Source organism: Archocentrus centrarchus, chromosome 8 (genome assembly GCF_007364275.1).
Source record: "Archocentrus centrarchus isolate MPI-CPG fArcCen1 chromosome 8, fArcCen1, whole genome shotgun sequence".
NCBI classification, from domain to species: Eukaryota; Metazoa; Chordata; class Actinopteri; order Cichliformes; family Cichlidae; genus Archocentrus; species Archocentrus centrarchus.
This window is the reverse complement of record NC_044353.1, coordinates 10,176,241-10,195,042: the sequence shown is the minus strand read 5'-3', so window position 1 is coordinate 10,195,042 and position 18,802 is coordinate 10,176,241. Positions and strand designations below refer to the sequence as shown.

Genomic DNA, 18,802 nt, shown 5'->3' with positions numbered 1-18,802 from the left:
TCTTAAAGGCTGAAGATTATAAGGAAGTACATATGTCCCAAACTACAAGTGGAAATTTGTATTGGCAGCTCATCACAAGTTGCTCCAGCTTCTGGATTATACATGAGTTAGGTCAGACGAGATGCATGGGAATATGTAAATTATATCTAGTTACACTTCAGTCTGCTGGTAAATGAGAAGATTTGCCTCTGCGGTCACGGTCATCTACTTGAATTTATAAGCCATACATTAGCATTTTCTTGTTCAGCCTTAGTGCCTCATAGAATACCACAAGAGAAGGACACGTCATTCCACTAAGTAAATTAAGTCCATTGTAGCCAGCACTGTGACATTCCAGCTAATTCTACAGTGTGAGCCTGACAAATGAAGATAGCAGGAAGAGAAGAAGAGAGCAAAGCACGGAGAGGGAGGGACAAGAGTGAGGGAGAGGTGGCAGTAGAGACCAGGGGCGAGCAATCCACAACAGTGTGAGAATCATGAGTTTGACAAACACTGGCCCTGACCTTGGCAGACGTGGACAGGTTCCAGATGAGGTCGGTCTTGGAAAGTGTCAAGTGCTTTAAGCTCTGTGGACATTCTGAACTTCTGTGGCCTCAGTAAGATAGATAGATAGATTAGAAGATAGATAGATAGATAGATAGATAGATAGATAGATAGATAGATAGATAGATAGATCGATAGATAGATAGATATAGATAGATAGATAGATAGATAGATGTGTGCGTATGTGCGTGTGTGTGTGCCAATGTGTGTGTGTGTGTGCGTGTGTATGTGTGTGTGTGTGTGTGTGTGTGTGTGTTTTGGATACAGAACACTGAAGTAGCATTTTGACCCTATTGAGCTGAGGAATGAGTGTGTGCCAGCTCAACGGACTGATGTGTCACACACACTGATCTATGTGTGCGTGTGTGTGTGTGCATGTGAGGCTGTGAAGCCCAGCTGGATGTGCGTTTATGGGGCAGGCAGTGGGAGGTGGTAGAAAGGTACCTGTTTTTGATGGGGCTTGATTGGAAGTAGGTCAGGAATCCTCTCTCCTCTTTCTTCCAGCTCCCTTCTCTCCATCTTTATTGCCTTCCTCCGCCTGAATCTTTTCATCTGTCCTGTCACTAAATCTCTTTTTGTCTGCCAGGTTTATCCAGCCCTCTGCTTTTTTTTGTGTTTCTTATTTTATCTCACATAATCTTTTCCTTTCCCCTGTATTTTTATTACATCCTCTCCTCTCGTTTTCTCCCCTCTGCTGCGTCCTACCTTCACCTAGTTCCTTTTGCTGTAGGCTATTATAATTTTCAATTTGTATAGCAGTACAGTACATAGGTTTGTCTTTTAAGGCTTTTGAAGTTTTATCCCAAAATGCTCTGAAATTAGAAAATCAAGAGGAGAAGAACACTGCCTCAGGTGTCCATTATCTCTACAGTGTAGACAATCCAGGCTGTTCTAGGGCCACAGCGTTTTAAATAAATTTCACTGTAATTAGTTTTAATTAAGTGCTGCCAATCATTTGTCAGCGCCACATATTGATGTTCACAGCCCTTCTCTCTGCTCCCATTAGCACAGTTTGTTTACACATTTACTCCTCAAATATGGATGCCACTAAATGTATATATTCACACCTCCCCTCACATTCACACATAATACCCCAAGTGTGCGTGCAGCAAAGCCACAGTATGTTCTTCTACCTCCACCGTACAGAGCCGTATGAGGCTTGTTATCACTCTCAGTATAGATTCCTCCGCTACAGATCCAGTGATTACACTGTACCACAGTAATTGCTAAGGAGTGTAATTCATAATTAATTCATGTCAGGGTTAATTTATTAAAACCGACTTATCAATATTTCACACAACTCCTCCATTATTCACACCAGAACATGCGCTAAAACGTATCTGTGTCAGGCCATGGAGTTAGCATGGTGAGTGTTTTACTGTGTGCTGTGTTTATGGCACAGTGTTGTTCTGATTTGCAGCAGCTTTTAGAGATGTGTCTTCAGGTAAAACTATACAAAATAGATTCACTGAATGGCTTCAAAATTATGAGGCACTTCTTGAATATGGAAAGTGTTTACTGTAGATGTGACTGGAGCGGAACATGTCGGACTCCGGTCAGTGCTACTAGCTCTTGTTCGCCAGGTGAAGACAGCTGCTGCTGCTGCTGCTGCTTGAATTTTAATTCACCTCGTGTACAGCACAGCTGAGATACTCTGCTCCGGCTTAAGCTGGAAACTGACAGGTTCAACAGGAAATCAAAGCATGCAGTTTAGTGGGCAAGGTGGATGCGTGCTTCCATCTTATTATGCTATTCACATCTGCATGTGCAGATTCCTAGCATCCACACAACTTTATGCCATCTCACGGTAGATGCAGTAACTCATGGAATAGAGGGATAGGTTTGTGTTCACATTACAGGAAGGCAGCGATAGTGACATCCAATCATTTTTTCTCTCAGCTTTGGAGAAGGCACTAACAGTTCCTGTGTGCATGCAGCTGGAGTCTTTATGCCTCTATGAGTGTCAATGCAGAGTAAACTGAATGTGTGTGTGTGTGGGTGTGGGTGTGACCAAAACTTCGAAGACAGGGGGTCAGGTCTGCAGCTACTTGCAGTCAGTTGCCGTCTTCAAAGTGACTTTGGTGCGTCAAGATGGAGATTTTTTAAGATCGATTTTAAAGCCCACATTTGAGCCATTTGGCCTTTTTCATCTTGGTTCTTGGAACCAGAAGTGACCATATTTGCACTAAAGGGTGGATACTTTATTTGTCAGCTAGCAATCTAACTTAACTTAGCTGTATAGGTACAACACACAAAAACACAGATAATGTTAGTTTAGTTCAAAGTTACCAAAATCACACAGTTTAACCACACAATTACCTGGACAGCAGGCCATATTTAATGTCAGATAGTTGCATTAAAAATGATCCAGGATAGTTACAAAATGTTGAGTTTATCCTTTTTACTGTTCTTTGTATTTTTGCTGTTTTTTTTCTTCCTTTTCCTTTTCCTCTTTCTCTATTTTTGTAATTTTGCGATATTGAGAAACTTTAATAAAGAAATTAAGAAAAAGAAAATGATCCAGGAGGCACCAAACACATGGTCCACAGCCTCAGGTCAGTGACCAGAATTAGCTGAGGTGACGCCAGCATACATTTTCTGTCTAGTTAATCTGTGTGGGCATTCAACTGCCAGTCAAATATCCATTATACCATACCCCTAACTTAAGCCTTCAAAAATTGAAAAGCATGAGTCATAGAAAAAAAATTGCCCAGTACCATTTTTATAAAAGTGGAAATTGAGTGTGGAGGCCAAAAACATTTTTTTGTACCAAGCAGGACACATTCATTTTTCTGCTGTAAAGTTGGGGACTCACTCTCTTTCTCTTTCAGTCTCAAGTGGCGATTCAAGTCACTACATTCTGCTTTGATACAACTTCTCAGCCACAGAGACTGCTGCTTAGTAAGCTGCTGTCTCTGAATATCTGGAGATGCATGTATGTCCAGTTTTACTCTATTCACAGAAAGCTCAGAGGAGGTGCTTGAATGGAGAGAGGACACAGAAGTGCTCTCCTGTAAACACAGAAGTCACAGTGTGATGGGAGAGGAGAGAAGTGTGTGTTGCAATCTGGTTGTACTATGTCCCATCCCCTCCCTCATTTTCTTTGAATCCCACCCCCACCCCTTCTCTCACTGTGCGTCTCTTTCCCACCCTCTGTGAGATTACTGTTACCATAGTAACAGTGGTTGTGGCTGCTATGGCAACACACATATGCTTGTGTTTCCTTGCTGTCCGTGTGTAGGATGCTCACGTGCACCCTCATAGACACACACGTAGCCTCCGAATTGTAGCACGCAACAATAGCTTGCTCAGGAAAGATTAAAGGGACCGCAGCGTCAAGTCATTTCGTAAATGGCTTATGATTTATGCAGCAGATTCTATGCACTTTGTATCAGTGCCAAGGCTCTACAGGAGGGGCTGTAAGCCGGACACATGGGGCTGCATGAGACAGTGTGATGCTGGATGAGTGTGATCATCACAGGCCATTGAAAATATCAATTTTTGATAATGAAAAAAGAATAAGGAAGCTGGCATTAGAGTAATTGCTGGATTACATAAGTCATTCCATCATAGATTCATAGATAGATAGATAGATAGATCCCAGCAACACACAGTCCTGTGCATGCACACACTCTCACGTGCTCTTTTGGCATGTATTTATTCTACATATACACGGCGTGCATGCTTTTGAGGCAGTGTTTCCATGGAAACAGTCAGAGAGATGGAAGGCGAGGGGTGAGGGAGTGAAATAGTTAAGAGAGAGAGTGTGTGTGCGTGTGTGTGCGTGTGTGTGCATGTGTGTGCGTGTGTTTCTGTGTGTATGGGATGACAGTGAAGTGAATTCAAGTTCATCTGACATAAACATCGCTGTCCTCATGTACATGCACTTACACATTCCTACGCACAATACCACTACCCTCTGCAAGAGAAGACGCTGCTCTATGTATGTGTGTGTGTGTGTGTGTGTGTGCGTGTGTGTGTGTGTGTGTGTGTGTGTGTGTGTGTGTGTGTGTGTGTGTGTGTTGCAGTAAAATGATTCCACCTGACACACACTTCTGACACCCAATGAAAACTGCATAGCTCATATGTGTGTCCCTTCAATTCCAGTAAAAATGTCAAACTGCTTGTAGATTTTAAAGTTTTCAAGCAGTTATTTCAAATTCAGTATTTAGTTAATATTTAAGCTGTTGGGTTGTAGATTTTTATTTCTGAGGATAATGGATCAGCTAGATGCTAATAATGTTTTTTTAATCGCTTTTCTTACGGCTTTGTTTGGCAGCCCCTGTTGCAAAAATCTCCCTCCAGGCAGGAAGACAGAGGTTAGTTATCGCAGCTTAGCTTAAAGACTGATAACGTGGTGAAACAACAACCTGACTACACTGTGGATCAAGGTTAAAAAAAAGAAAGATCCACATACCAGAACATAATTATGAGAGTGTTGTGTGCCATTTCTTGGTCAGAACCAATAACTTCTTTGCCGGCTGCTTAGCAAAAGTCTGAAGTCAAGTAAAAGTCCTGCAAAGGAGCACCAGGTATTTTTGCATTCAGAGTTTTTGTATAGATTAAACATATGAGAAAGAGGTACACTAAAGTTAAACATCTAAAAGCATAGCTGATTTACATTTTTCCCTCTAGGTAGCAAAATGACTGCTATTTTTAAACCACTTGTTCATCTATAATGTGCTCTGGATCAGGACCTCGACCGTGTTAGACAACAGCCATTCAACTTGAATTGATGAATTTGGGTCAGAGGACAAAGTCACGAAGAGCCAAATTATGCAAGTAAAATGAGTGGTAAGTGATGATTGTGTGGGTGTGGCCAAAAGCCCCTACACTCTCAAGAAGCTGTGTGCGTTAATCAGAATGCATGTTTTGTATAAAACTGCTTACATTCAGAGTCTAGCCAGAACCTCAACAACAAACAGAAACTCAGAAATTCCTCCACAAATAGTGACATAATTGCTGCAGGATGGCGATTGAACTGCAGTATGACAGAGGCACATGGCAATCTTGCTTTTATATAATAATATAACCAGAATACAACCTGTTGGCAACCAGCTGAGTTGAGTCCCCTATTGCAAAGAGACCGGTTTTGGACTGAATCAGACTGATTGCAATGTGTTGGGAATCTCTCTCTGTTTATGAATTAGATGCGGATTATTTGCAAACCTTCTCCAGTCTGTCTGATTGAAAGTGGTTGCTCAGGGGTTGAGGGTACAAAACCATCAAACCTCTGAGGAACCAGCTGGTCATCACAACTACTTGCAATCAGTCACAGTATCTGAAAAAAATTCAGTGCAATCACCGAGCAAACCAGCAATTTTTCATCGCAAGGAGGTTGCTGTCCTACTAGTGTGACTGAGCCATTAGATGCCACAGGATGCTACATGAACTCTACTTTGACACTCTGATCCTGTGAAATGTATTCAAAAGAATGCACACTTGTAAATGTCAAAAAAAGCATGCTCCTTGTCCACGCTCCTGACCTTAAACGTCACTTTCAGACTAGTGATGATCAGCGGCGTGACAGTTGAGTCAATTTGACACAGGTGTTTGTAGATGATGTATAAGTGGTGAAATCGCAGACTACTGAGTGCAAATGGTGGGACTGATTTAAAAAAAAAATATACCAGCTGCTCTAAAAATTGATCCAGGCGTGTATAAGAATGACTGAGAAGTCTGCAAAGTCTGGTGTTTTTTGATTGTTTTTAATGCTGGAGTTGCAGATTGTTTTAGTCATTCCTTGTACAACATGTGAATTTCTGAGTTTGTTACCTTTGTAAAAACCTGTGCTGAGTGACATAACGTTTCTTGGTGTTTCCAGTCTTTGTGCTTAGCTGCCTTCCTGCTGACTGTAGCTTATATTTAACAGATATGAGGCTTATTATCAACTTTTTCAACCAACTCGTCATGGGCAAATGTCAGAGGGTAAATATGCTTGCAAAAATTTTGTACTGTCCCTTGAATGTCGCAGCAGTAAAGGTGAACTCACTGGCAGCGATTGAAATGTAATATTTGACATTTAGCGATGACATAATTTGCTGAAATTCTTTTTCTTTAGTCCTGTCTTAAAACCATCATCTGCTGTTCTGTTGAAATGTCTGTCCAAGTGATGACTAATGTATGTCTATTTGTGGAAGAGCTGGTTCGACATTAGCTGATAGCTGTATCTTGGCAAATGATGAATTTATGTAATATCACTGGGATTGTCTGAAAAGATGCTTAAAAAAATAAGTTGACATGCAATAAAACTTTCATGTTTGGGGAACTGAGTAATTGAACCTGAATGGATATAGATATATAGAAAAAATAAGCCATTTGTGAAATGCCACCTACAAAGAGATTTTCCAGCAAGCGATATATGCATCACTCAGGCTCTTCTTCTGTTTCTCGCCTCGATGTTTCCCTGTGCAGGTACCTGATGAATGTGACGTTTGAGGGACGTAATCTGTCGTTCAGTGAGGACGGATACCAGATGCATCCCAAGCTGGTCATCATTCTGCTCAACAAGGAGAGGCAGTGGGACAGGGTGAGACAAGGGAGACAGTGACTGTGCGCGTGTGGTTGTGTGTGTGCCTTCGTATTTGTGTTTCTGGTTTCTGATGGGGGGGGGGCTGATCAGCATAAAATGGTAATTCCTGGCTAACCTAATTGTCCTCTGTTGCTAAAAGTAAAACATTTGGTAAGCTGTTAAAAATGAATAGAAGCAATGAGTTAGCTGTTCTCTATTAAGTCTGTGAGTATCTGTGTGTCTCTATCTGGATCTCTTATCATCCGATTTTCACTTTTTAAGCATTTTTAAGCCTTAAGCCTTATAGGTGCTACTCTGATTAGATATTATCAGCTCAGCAAAGGTGCCTTTGAGCAATACACTGCAGCAGAGGCTCCAGAGTGGTGAGGTACTAAATGAATGCTACTCCACAGCCGCTGTAAGTTCAAAAGCTTGGTTAACAGTTGCCTATACTGTATGCAGCATTTCTTTCTTTCTTTCTTTCTTACTTACTTACTTACAAAACTACTAAGTTTGTGCACCTTACTGCTTCCATAGGTATTTAGAGGTTCAGTAGCAGCCAGATCTGGAGCGTTCAGGTGTGTGTAAATGCAATGCCAAGGAGGAAAGGCATCAGCAATGATCTAAGAGAAGCAATCATAGCTGCAGATCAATCTAGGAAGGGTTATAAGGTCATTTCCAAACAATCTGAGAACCATCATTCTACAGTGAGAAAGATTATCCATAAGTGGAAAACATCAAGACCTGCACCAATCTTTCCAGGAGTGGACAGCCCAGTAAATTCACCCCAAGGTCAGAGCATGTAATACTCAGAAAAATTGTTAAAAATAACACAAGAGCTACATCTCAGACTCCAAGGGCCTCAGTTAGCATAAATATTACAATTCATGACAGTACAATTAGAAAAAGACTGAACAGTATGGCTGTTTTTGGAAGGGTTGCCATGAGAAAGCCTCTTCTGTCAGAACATGGCAGCACGGTTTAACTTTGCAAAGTGCATCAGAACAAACCACAAGACTTCTGGAACAATGTCCTTTGGACAGATGAGACCAAAGCACAGATGTTTGGCCAGAATGCACAGTTTTATATTTGGTGAAACCCAAACACAGCATATCAGAACAAACACCTCATACCAACTGTCAGCACGGTGGTGGAGGGCTGATGATTTGGGCTTGTTTTGCAGCCACAGGACCTGAGCACCCCTGCAGTCACTGAGTCGACCATGAACTCCTCTGTATACCAAAGTACTCTAGAGTCAAATGTGAGGCCATATGTCTGACAGCTAAAGCTTGGCCCAAACTGGGTCATGCAACAGGACAGTGATCCCAAACACAGCAGCAAATGTATAACAACAACAAAAAAATTAATTAAAAATAAGAGAAGAATGAAGGTGCTGCAATGGCCCAGTCAAAGTCAACCTCATCGAAATGCTGTGATGGCACCTTAACAGAGCTGTGCATGAATGAACGCTCACAAATCTCAATGAACTGAAGCAACATTGCAAAGAAGAGTGTTCCTCCACAACAGTGTGAGAGACTGCGAGTTATTGCTGCTAAAGGTGGTTCGACAAGCTACTGAATCATTGGGCGTTATTAGTTTTCACACGCTGCTTTTGCATTTTGGCTTATTTTTGTTAAATTAATAATGACATGCAGTAATGAATCATGTGTTGTGGTAAAACCTGGTAAGGACTAGATATGTAAAACTTAGAACTCAGAGGCGGTATACTTTCTTTTCACTAAAACTATAAAATAAAATATATAAAATACATAGAAAAATTTTTTATTCCTTTATATTTCCCATTGTTTAAAAACTGGAGGGTAAAACTGGAAAAAAAAAAAAAAAAAAAAGGAATTAATATTAAAATATCCTTAAAGGCAGAGTGAGTGTGGAAGGATTTGTTCTGACACAAAAGCATAAAATCTATGAATTCAGAACGTTGTGAACTCGGCTTTATGTCCTTGGTTGGAAAATATGCTTTTATTGAAGAAAATAACATCTGCAATATGCATAAATGGAACAACTCAGAACACAGAACATACTGTATGTTTGGATTTGCTAAAATTGCAGTCATGTTGTGATTTTTACTAAACTCCATTTTAGCTAAAGTGTGAACTGCGGGTGCCGCCATTAACAAAGCATGTACAGTCAACCGACACCGCGATGACATTATTCTAATTGCCACTCGCTGCGGACAAAGGTAGATCCCCGAGTTCTAGCCGCTTTGTGTGTGAGCGCGTTCTGCCGATGCTTCCATGCTCCCACAGTCCAAAGACGTGTAGGTTTGATTAATTTGCGGGTCAAAATTGCCTGTGAACTCAGAGGTGAATGGCTGTCTGTCCCTGTGTGTCAGCCCTGTGATTGACTGCCAGACTTTCCAGGGTGTATCCTTCCTCTTGCATAATGCAAACTGGGATTGGTTTCGGCCTCCATATAACCGTCACACATAAGCAGTTACAGGTAAAGAATGGAGAGATGAAATTGAGTCTGATGCACAGAAACGGTTCAGGCGCTGCACTGTGCCACGGGCCTTTAAAACCGAGAGGTTGAAAGTTCAGCTATTAGAGACTTGCTGACTTGCGTGTTGGAATGTGTGACTTAATGAATAACAACTGAGTCGACTCAGTCAAACTTTAAATGTAAAAACTTTCTTTCGGTGAACAAAGGTTCAAATTTTTCATTGTACAGACTGAAAAAAAAGTGTCTAAGTACAGGTGGAAAGGAAGGCGGTAGTGAACATATGGCAACAATAATCCCGAGTCCACAACCTTAAATGAACCTGGCGCATCACCACCTGCCAACTCACCAGCATGCATCTGTGTTTCCTGATGCTCACCCTCCATTGTTTCTGTGTCCTGCAGCCTGACTCCTTTGACTCTCCCTATTCTTTATTCTCCATATTTCTCTCTTTCTTCTGCCTCTCTAATCTATATTCTGTCCTCTGATCAGAGAACAAGGTGAGTCGCTCCCCTCCTGTCTCCCCACTCTCCCTCTCTCCTTTCTATCCTTTTCTCCCCTTGCAGCCTGCACCACCCCATCTCTTTCCACCACCTCCTCCTCCTGCACCCCCACTCATGTTTAATTCTTAGCTTGACTTCCAGCTGAACCACTTTGCTCGGATCCTAATGAGTTCCAGCTACAACCATCCTTCCACTGCACCTTTGAAGTCGTGGGAAGACTGTAGTGTCCAGTCCCATTTATGACCCAACTGGCTGATATTATCCCTTTTCGTTCAATATACCCTACTCATTTCTCCCACTTTCCCACTCTTTCTCTCTCCATCTCTGTCTCCATCACTTGCTCCAGCTCACCCATTTTTTTGTCCAGATAGAAAAAGGCTGCATTATGCCCCAGGGATACACAGCCTTAGTTTGTCCAGTCCAGGCAGCCTTGCCAAGTTTGTGCTCCCCAGAGTGCAATGTGTTTGAGCACATTTACATATTTAATGAGTGTGCAAACCTAACTTTACATACTCACACCACAGCTCCCTGTCCTCCCCTGCCTCGCATTATACCGTGTCCAATTAGCAGATGATCCATTCCCACTTCCACCCACATCTTTCCGCTGATAAAAGTGGCCTACTTGGCATAACCAGAGGAAAGGGCGCAGGCATAGTCTCCAGGTATGGTTTTATGTGAGAGCCATCCGGGGGAAATTGACTAATTGATGACGCTTATTCAGTGGAGTAGAGCCACAAGGGCTAGAGGGCCCTCCAGACATACAGCTGGACACTCCTCTGCAGAAGAGCCAGTATTTTGCATTTGAATGAGCTGGCTTTCTTCCTCTGTCATCCAGACACTCACTTAGCTCTTTCTCTTACTTTACACTCTCCCCCCTTTTCTCTGCAAAATTAGCTGCTTCTCATCTCTTTTTTTTCATTTAATCTCTCCATCCACTTCTCTGTCTCTGTGTTTCTCTGCCCGGTCTCTTCGCGCTATCTGAATTCTGCACTTTCCCTCTGTTTCAGTCTCGTCCTTCAGAGTAACCTTGCTCTCATTCTCCACTCTGGGCCCCAGTCTCCTCTCCTCTCCTCTCCTCTCCTCTCCTCTCCTCTCCTCTCCTCTCCTCTCCTCTCTGGAACATTAGCACCATTTTTTTCTTACACCCTGTTTTGAGACGGTAAGAGAAGTTTATTTCATAAATTGAGTTTTGAGTTGAACAAACAAAACATAGCTAGTTGGTTAGAATTTTTGAGTTATGGCATGCCTCCCCTGTCAGTTAGGCATGGGGTTGGTGTGGCGGCATCACACATTGTGTTGGCTGTTGGAGAACAGGTGGAGCATTGAAACATCGCTTGTGGCTCTCAAATGAATAAGGCTGTTATCGCCGTTCTTTGAGAAAAATGTATTGTTCACATGTTGGTTGAGAGGGGTGTGGTCTTGGATGACTTGTTTGTGGCCATCTCAACTTTGTTTGTGGATTCAGTGTGGATCACCGTGTCTGGTGCCCCCTCTTCATCCCAAACAACCTGTTGGAAAAAGAACAAACCTTCTTCAGAAAGTTTGGTGGCAGGTTTAGAAAAGACATCTGCAAAGAGGCCAGATTTCAACACGTTTAGTCTCTTGGAAGATAGGCAGCATGAAACCGTGGAGGCTTCAATCAGCACCCCGAAAACTGGTTTACTACACAGTGAAGGAATAGTGCAGGAAACTGAGAAAGTGAAAGGCAGAAACTCTGGTAAGCATGACAGAGGAATGGAGGAAAATGAAGGTAGCGGACAGACGGGGAACGACAGCTGAAGCTGAAACTCAGAGCTTAACTGCAAGTTATTTGAAAGCTGTAAATCTTGAGAATGAAGAGGAAGAAATGTTCAAGGATGGGTGTGTCACAGTTCTCAGATATTGTATCACAGGATGAGCATCAGCACTCATACTCCTTACAGGAGAACAGTTAGTTTTTAGAAAAAAAAACCTTGGAAGACAGGTTGTAGAAGTCATAGACTTCTCCCCTGATGCAGAATTCCCCTTAATTCTGTTTTAAAGATGAGGAGATCAGTTTGTTATGAGCAGCGAAGTGTCTAAGGAAGATATTGACTAAACCTAGAAAGGAAAAACAGGCGGGAGCTCCTCTGAAAGCACATGCATAATAAAATGGGTGAAGCACAGAAGGTGATGTTCTCTTGGAAGGGTTTCACTGTCCTCTCTTTCTCCTTTCTCTCTGTCCTGTATGGAACATTTGAGGATAGGAACTTTAAATATCAATGGAGCAGGGTTAGAGAAAGACTAGCAGTGCTAACTGAGCTCAGTGGAAATAAAAACATTGATGTGTTATTTCCGCAGGAGACAAACAGCTCAATAGATAATGAAGCTGAATGGGGAATGGGTCAGAGAAGGCAGTGGCACTAACCTTAATGCAGGTTTAGCAGTCTTATTTTCACAGCACCTTCAGTTAACACATGTTTCAGGATGTGAGGTGGAACAAAGCTGGGCGAGCAACAATATGCTCATAACTCCAGTGCACACTTATTTCACAAATTAAATGATAAACTGAGACAGTTAAATAGTGGCTCAATGATAACGGTAGGAGGGGATTGGACGTGTACCACCCATCCTTCAGCTTGTAGAAATACAGGGGAACCTCTTCCACTTTCAGCTTCTCTTCTACCCGCCATCTTTATTGAAAATGGTCTTGTAGACATGTTGAGGAAGCTCCATCCATCAGTCAGAAAATACACATGTGAGAAGGCAGTGTGAGGGCTGCCAGGCTCGACAGATTTTATGTTCATCAAACTTGCAGCCACTGGTTTCTATGATCATCATTTAGTGATTTTAGACACCTCTTTGCGGGCACACTCTCACCGTTGTCCGAACTGGCACTGTAATTGGCAGCTGACCCACAGCAGAGTTCTGTCAGGCTTTCTCTGACTTCTGGAGTCACTGAAGACAAAGAAACAAAAGATTTTGACAATCTATTTTTGCCAACAATACACAGCACACACAATAGCTATTGAAAAAGCAGTTTTGATGAGTTAGAAAGGGAAACCAGGCTGTTACAGGATAGAATGATTACTGGGATAGACAGTGACAACAGGACTTGGGATGGCAGGAGGAAGCCTATAGGTAGGTTCTTTCATGAAGGTAATGAAGGTGGTTTAATTAGAACCTGCATCTCTACTGACAAGAAACAGATGCTCCAACCAAATTTTTCTTTAGGTTGGAGAAAAGGGTTAGGGAATATGAGGAAAATGATGCACCTCAAGCTTCCAAACTGGGCTGTAACATGTGACCCGTCAGAAATGAGGAAGCTTGCCGTAGACTTTTAATGCAACCTGTTTAGTGCTGAAAGATGCAACTCTGACTGTGTGGCTACAGAGATACTGGAAGGACTGCCTCAGCTTTGTGAAGCAGAATCAGTTTAGTTGGAGTCTGCTGTCTCTTTTGATGAGATGTCTGCAGCAGCTCAGCTGTGGTCGGGAAAGATCTGTATGAAGATTTGATAGGCTGTTTAGACTCTGGCACTTTTTTCTATTGACCAGGAAATTACATTGGCGAGGAGCCTCCTTTTTTACAGAGCAGGATGCTCAGCTCTGTTAGTGTTCAGAGGTTCTTCATAACAGCTGGACTAACATAGCCGGTGGGCCTGAGGTCAGCAGGGAGGTGGAAAACTGCTGTCGGGCTGGCTCAGGAAAGTAGGATGAAGTCTCTGTGACTTGTGGAAAAAGTCATGAGTGATCTTCCTGGTCTCTTTAGGGATGCGTTAAAGACTCATTCTCCAGGTGACCAGTTGATCTTATTGCCTGACTTTCCATCATTGTCCATTTGTGCTGCAGTGGAGGAGCAGGATGAGGAAAAAGGATTGATATTACCTTCACAAACACCTGAGATGGGAATAGCCAGAAGTGTTAGTTGTCCCAGACTAGCTAACCTTTTTTCTTTGTAGCAGCAGTGACTCACTGGTTTAAAGGTAATTTTAGAGGACAGTCTTTTTATTTTTGGTCCAAAGTACTCTGCAGTGCTGTGAAGGAAGGTTTGTCTGATTAACTTTCTAATAGGTCAGGCTAAGATGAGCTTGTGGCTCACCAGGAGAAACAAAATGAAGTGGGCCAGATCTGTAAATGCTGAACCTATGTTCAGGGGGTCTCATGGCTGCAGGTTTAAAAATAGACTTTGTATTCTACAAAATTGTGTCTGACATTGAAGAATTTGTTTCTGTTTGGGCAGTCAGTGGTGTCCCGTGCAACATAACTGGAGAAAAAAATTGGTTCTTAATATCTGAGTGTGAAAATCAACCAATATCCCATTTATTTTTGTGTATTTCTGCTCAGATGGGTGGGACAGTTGGACGTCATGTTAAACTTTCTTTTTAACTGTCTTGTTGTTAATGAAAAGTTGAACCAATAAAGGATTGGTCAAAGGATCAAAACAAACAAATAAACAGGTCTCCTCTCCTCTACATCCTCGACAAAAATCACAAAAAAATACAGAAAGTAGAAAATAGGCTCTGAAATTATATTGAGGTATTTTTGCTTGACTCTTCTGTGATATGCTTCAGAACTGTTTGCAACTGCAGAGCTGCGCTTGAGTTACTGCAGAGTGAAATGTAATCTGATTCCTGCCAGGTGATGTGTTTTACTGTTATATTTGGCATTTTCAGACTCAGTCACAAAAGACTAAAAAAAAAGACTACAAGCCTCCATGATTTTTTTTAAGCGCCTGCTTAAAGGAAAAAAATCTTAATTGTTGTATGATTTTCAAGGCAGACTAAATGTCTTCTGTTTTCTCTATGTATCTGCAGGTGGGTAAATGGGAGAACGGTTCCCTGTCCATGAAGTACCATGTGTGGCCTCGCTATGAACTATACGGGGGAGCAGCAACCAGGCAGGATGACCACCTGTCCATCGTGACATTGGAGGAGGCTCCGTTCGTCATTGTGGAAGACGTGGATCCGCTTAGCGGGACTTGTATGAGGAACACTGTACCCTGCCGCAAACAGATAAAATCAGTGTGAGGCTCAAATCTCACATATTCCAAATCTGTGCCAGATTCATGCTGAAATACATGACAGTCAAGAGTAAGAATGCATTGAGACAAAACCTAATTTACATTGAGTAAAAGGTTAGATTAGTGTGAGCTTTTACACATTTTTTTTTGTGCCATCTGCCACAGTAACTCACAGATCCACCTACTGCAGAACTGACCAAAGTAGAAATGAAAAGCCTGGCAACTGCCTAAATTTTTCTTGTGAATGATGTTAATTTCCCACGGCAGCTTTGCGGAGCCTGAGGTGGAATCATTTCACACTTCATCGGTGTGACAGTGACAGCGCCAGAAACACCAAATCACTTTTACAATTAATGATTCATGGCCATTCAGACAGATGTACATTTTTAATTAAATAATTGTCCATCTGTCTTTGCATGCAGAAATCAGACAAGAGAGTCAGGGATCTACATCAAGCGTTGCTGTAAGGGTTTCTGCATTGACATCCTGAAGAAGATTGCCAAGTCAGTCAAATTTACCTACGACCTTTACCTGGTCACGAATGGGAAACATGGCAAGAAAGTCAATGGAACCTGGAACGGCATGGTGGGAGAGGTAAGGAGATATGTCTCTCTATGCCTATGTTTTTTCTTATTTGCATTCTTGAACCCCATTTTGTCAGTTCTGTGTGTAATGAAGTAGGTATCACCAAAAAGGATATCCACTAACAATGCTCAGAGGAAGCGGAAAGCAAAACCGTCTCATAGTTATGCATATGCAAATTACATGATTGCAGCTGTAATTTTAATCAGGATTACTGATGAAAAGAAGATGCAAGACTCCCATACAGAACCGAGCAGACATCAGTGACAACAGAGATGGCATTGATTAAGTAAGGACTCAGTCACACAGACCCAAAGACCAACCAACTGGCGAGCAGTGGTCACAAGGGAAAGATGTATGTTCCCCCCACTGGTTGCAAGTGGTTGTTGGAAATTGCTGATGCAGGGTGAAATCATTCAGAGAGAGAGAGAGAGGGCTGCACCAATAACCAGTTTGTAATTTACTCTGTAGTGAAAATTTAAAAAGTGTGTTGCAAACTGAAAAAAGAGATGTTCTCATTCAAAGTAAAAAAAAGTGCCTTACTGCTTTACTCAGTTGGCAAGTAATTTGCTAGTGTTTGCCGCCATCTGCCATGCAGACTGCGGGCTACTGTGACAACCTGCTAGTGAACAAAGCAATTGCAAGGTGATTCTTACAGCACAATATACCTCTTTTGCAACTAGTTTCATGCTAGTGACTGCCAGCAACCTCACCGATCACCAAATACACTTTTCCCAAGTGACCAGCGGTTGCTGGGGGGGGCTACTGACTGGTCGCTAGGTCAACATCAGTGGAGCTTTAGCAGCGACCACCAGCAACCACATCCACCTGGGAAATGCATACGGTATCATGCGATGAAAAGTGTACACTACATTCAGTTATGTGCTGTTGGGTTGTTTTTGGAGGAGTGCACCCAAGCACATTTGCGCAGGTTGAAAACCCCTCTCCGTAGGCTCTGCACAGGACATGGACACAAGCGTAATGCCATAATTTAAGCAAAAAGACAGCATGAAAAGGGGTAGCTGGGGTGGAGGTGGGTTGCAAAGTGGCTTGTAAATGCAGGAGCAACTTTAGGCCAGCTAAAGGAACTCTTTAAAGCCAGTTGGGTGAGTAAGATGGGTATCAGCTGAGCCATTAGCTGATGTGGACTGGCACTGAGCTTGGCTCATATCAGCTGATCTACCAAGACAGCAGGTTGTGCTTGGCCTGAAGTAACACAGCACTCACAACCATTGAGGTTGCTGCTGTTTAAAAGGTGGTGTTAAGACATTTCAGAGTGTTGGCAAACAGCCACATTGGCATCATGTTAGATAAGAGAAGGGGAATGACTGAAAAGTTTGTTTGCTTCATATACAACCCAGGCTTTGGTGCGCAGAGGTGTTGGCAGGGTCAGAAGGAGATTTTGTGCTTTCAATAATTACACAAATAGTAGAGAGTTTAGGTACTCATTGTTGAGCCCCAGATTTAGTGGTCATACTTCATATTTTTATATTATACGTCTTTATGCCTGATTAGCCTGCATTTTAACACACACTCATTTTATACCTACTACCAAACTCACAGGTCATGGAACAACAAGAGAGAAGACATTTCAGAATCAGGATCATATTAATTTTTACCAAGTATGCTACACATACAAGGAATTTGGTTCCAGATGTTGGTGGTTCAATATAGAAAATTCACGGTAGATTTGTTGCAGGGTTTATCTAATTGCTCCTTTCTGCAGGCTTCTTTCATTTTGCAGAGGACTTGTGTTGTCTCAAAGGAGGAAGTGTCTTGCAGACTAAAGTGAATTTCCGGTCCAAGTTTCTCTGCTTCCACATTTTCCACCAATTTCAGCAAATCAAGTTCAATTTAGGAATTTTCTTGACAGTTTCAACTGTTTTGCATTTCTTTTTGTTGTTGTTTTTTTTTTTTTTTTTTTTTTTTGTCTTTTTCAACTGTTTAAACTCTTTCAACAAATTAAATTTCAGCTATTTGGGGGGGGGGGGGGGGGGGGGGGGGGTGAATGGTGTGTTAAACCTACCACTGATAAGCTCAATGACATATTTAGTTGTATATAAATGTTTAGGACATGGTGCTGGTGAATGTTGTGGCCAATTCAAAGGTGAAGAAATCAGAAGAGAGATGGATAAAGGGTGGAGGAGGAGCAGGCTGTTGTTCTTCAGGTTAAGAATTTCAGCCGAAACACCAGAAACGTCTTCTCTTCTTTTTCAGGCAGCGTTCCTGTAAATCTTTGTTTTGTACGATGAGGTTTTTGACGTCAGACAGGAGTTGTTCATTCTCTTCTTCAAATTTGCTGCATCTTTTCTCAACTTCTTCCAGCTTTTTCTCACTGTCTGCATGCTTTTGCTTCAGTTCTACATTTTGCTCTTCCTGCGCCTTCTTCGCCTCATGCATGTCTTTATTGCTTTGTTGTATTTTGTCATGCATGTCTTGCAACTGCTCATTTCTGATCTGCATTTCATGAAGTGCACACTGCATATCTTTGTGCATTTTCTCATGTTGTTGTGCCTCCTTCTGCATTTCATTGTTTCTGCTCTGTTCTATGTCACAGAGTCCTTGCAGTTGTGTATTTTTTCCCCATCATTTCTTGCAGCTTACACGTCATCTCATTGCAGAGTTTCTCCAAATTTACCCTCTCTGCCTCCACTGCAACATTTTTGTCTTTGTGCTCATCAAGAAATACTTTGAGCTCAGTATTTCTCTGCACAAAGTCTTGAAGAACATGCTGCATCTTGCTGTGCAGTTCTTCCTTTTCTTCCTTCTCTCGTAGCATTTCTGCATTTCTTTGCAGTGCTTCATCAAGTTTGACTTGTAAACGTTCCTTTTCTTTCTCGCTTTCGAGAAGCTGGTGTTGTGTGTTCTTAGCTGCTGCTTCCAGTTGTTGGAACTTGTCTTTGAGTTTGCTCTCCATCTCTCTATGTTGAGCTTCCTGTTCTTCTTTCTCTTCTTGTATTTCTATATTTTTTTGCCGTGTTTGATCAAGTTTTATTCGCAAACTGTTATTTTTATTCTCACTTTCAAGAAGCTGGCGTTCTGAGTCTTCAGCTTCTTCTTCCAGCTTTTGGAGTTGGCCTAGTACCTGATCATAGTTTTTTTTCCAGTTGTTGGTGTTTGTATAGTGTCTCCTTGTGTGTCCTTTCCAATTGTTGGTGTTTGCATTTTATCTCTTCGTGTTCTTCTCCCATGTGTTTATTTTGGGCCTCCAGCTCTCTGGTCTTCT

The 18,802-nt window shown here is 42.0% G+C and overlaps 1 protein-coding gene across 1 annotated transcript in view; it reads left to right on the top strand.

Annotated features, from left to right (window-relative positions):
- grin2ba (glutamate receptor, ionotropic, N-methyl D-aspartate 2B, genome duplicate a) overlaps positions 1-18,802 on the top strand; it is a 130,257-nt gene that overhangs the window by 87,499 nt on the left and 23,956 nt on the right. The window contains exons 7-9 of the mRNA XM_030735879.1: positions 6,958-7,072; positions 14,789-14,997; positions 15,417-15,588. Of these exons, the coding sequence (XP_030591739.1) occupies positions 6,958-7,072; positions 14,789-14,997; positions 15,417-15,588 (496 nt within the window). The remainder of the gene's footprint in view (positions 1-6,957; positions 7,073-14,788; positions 14,998-15,416; positions 15,589-18,802) is intronic.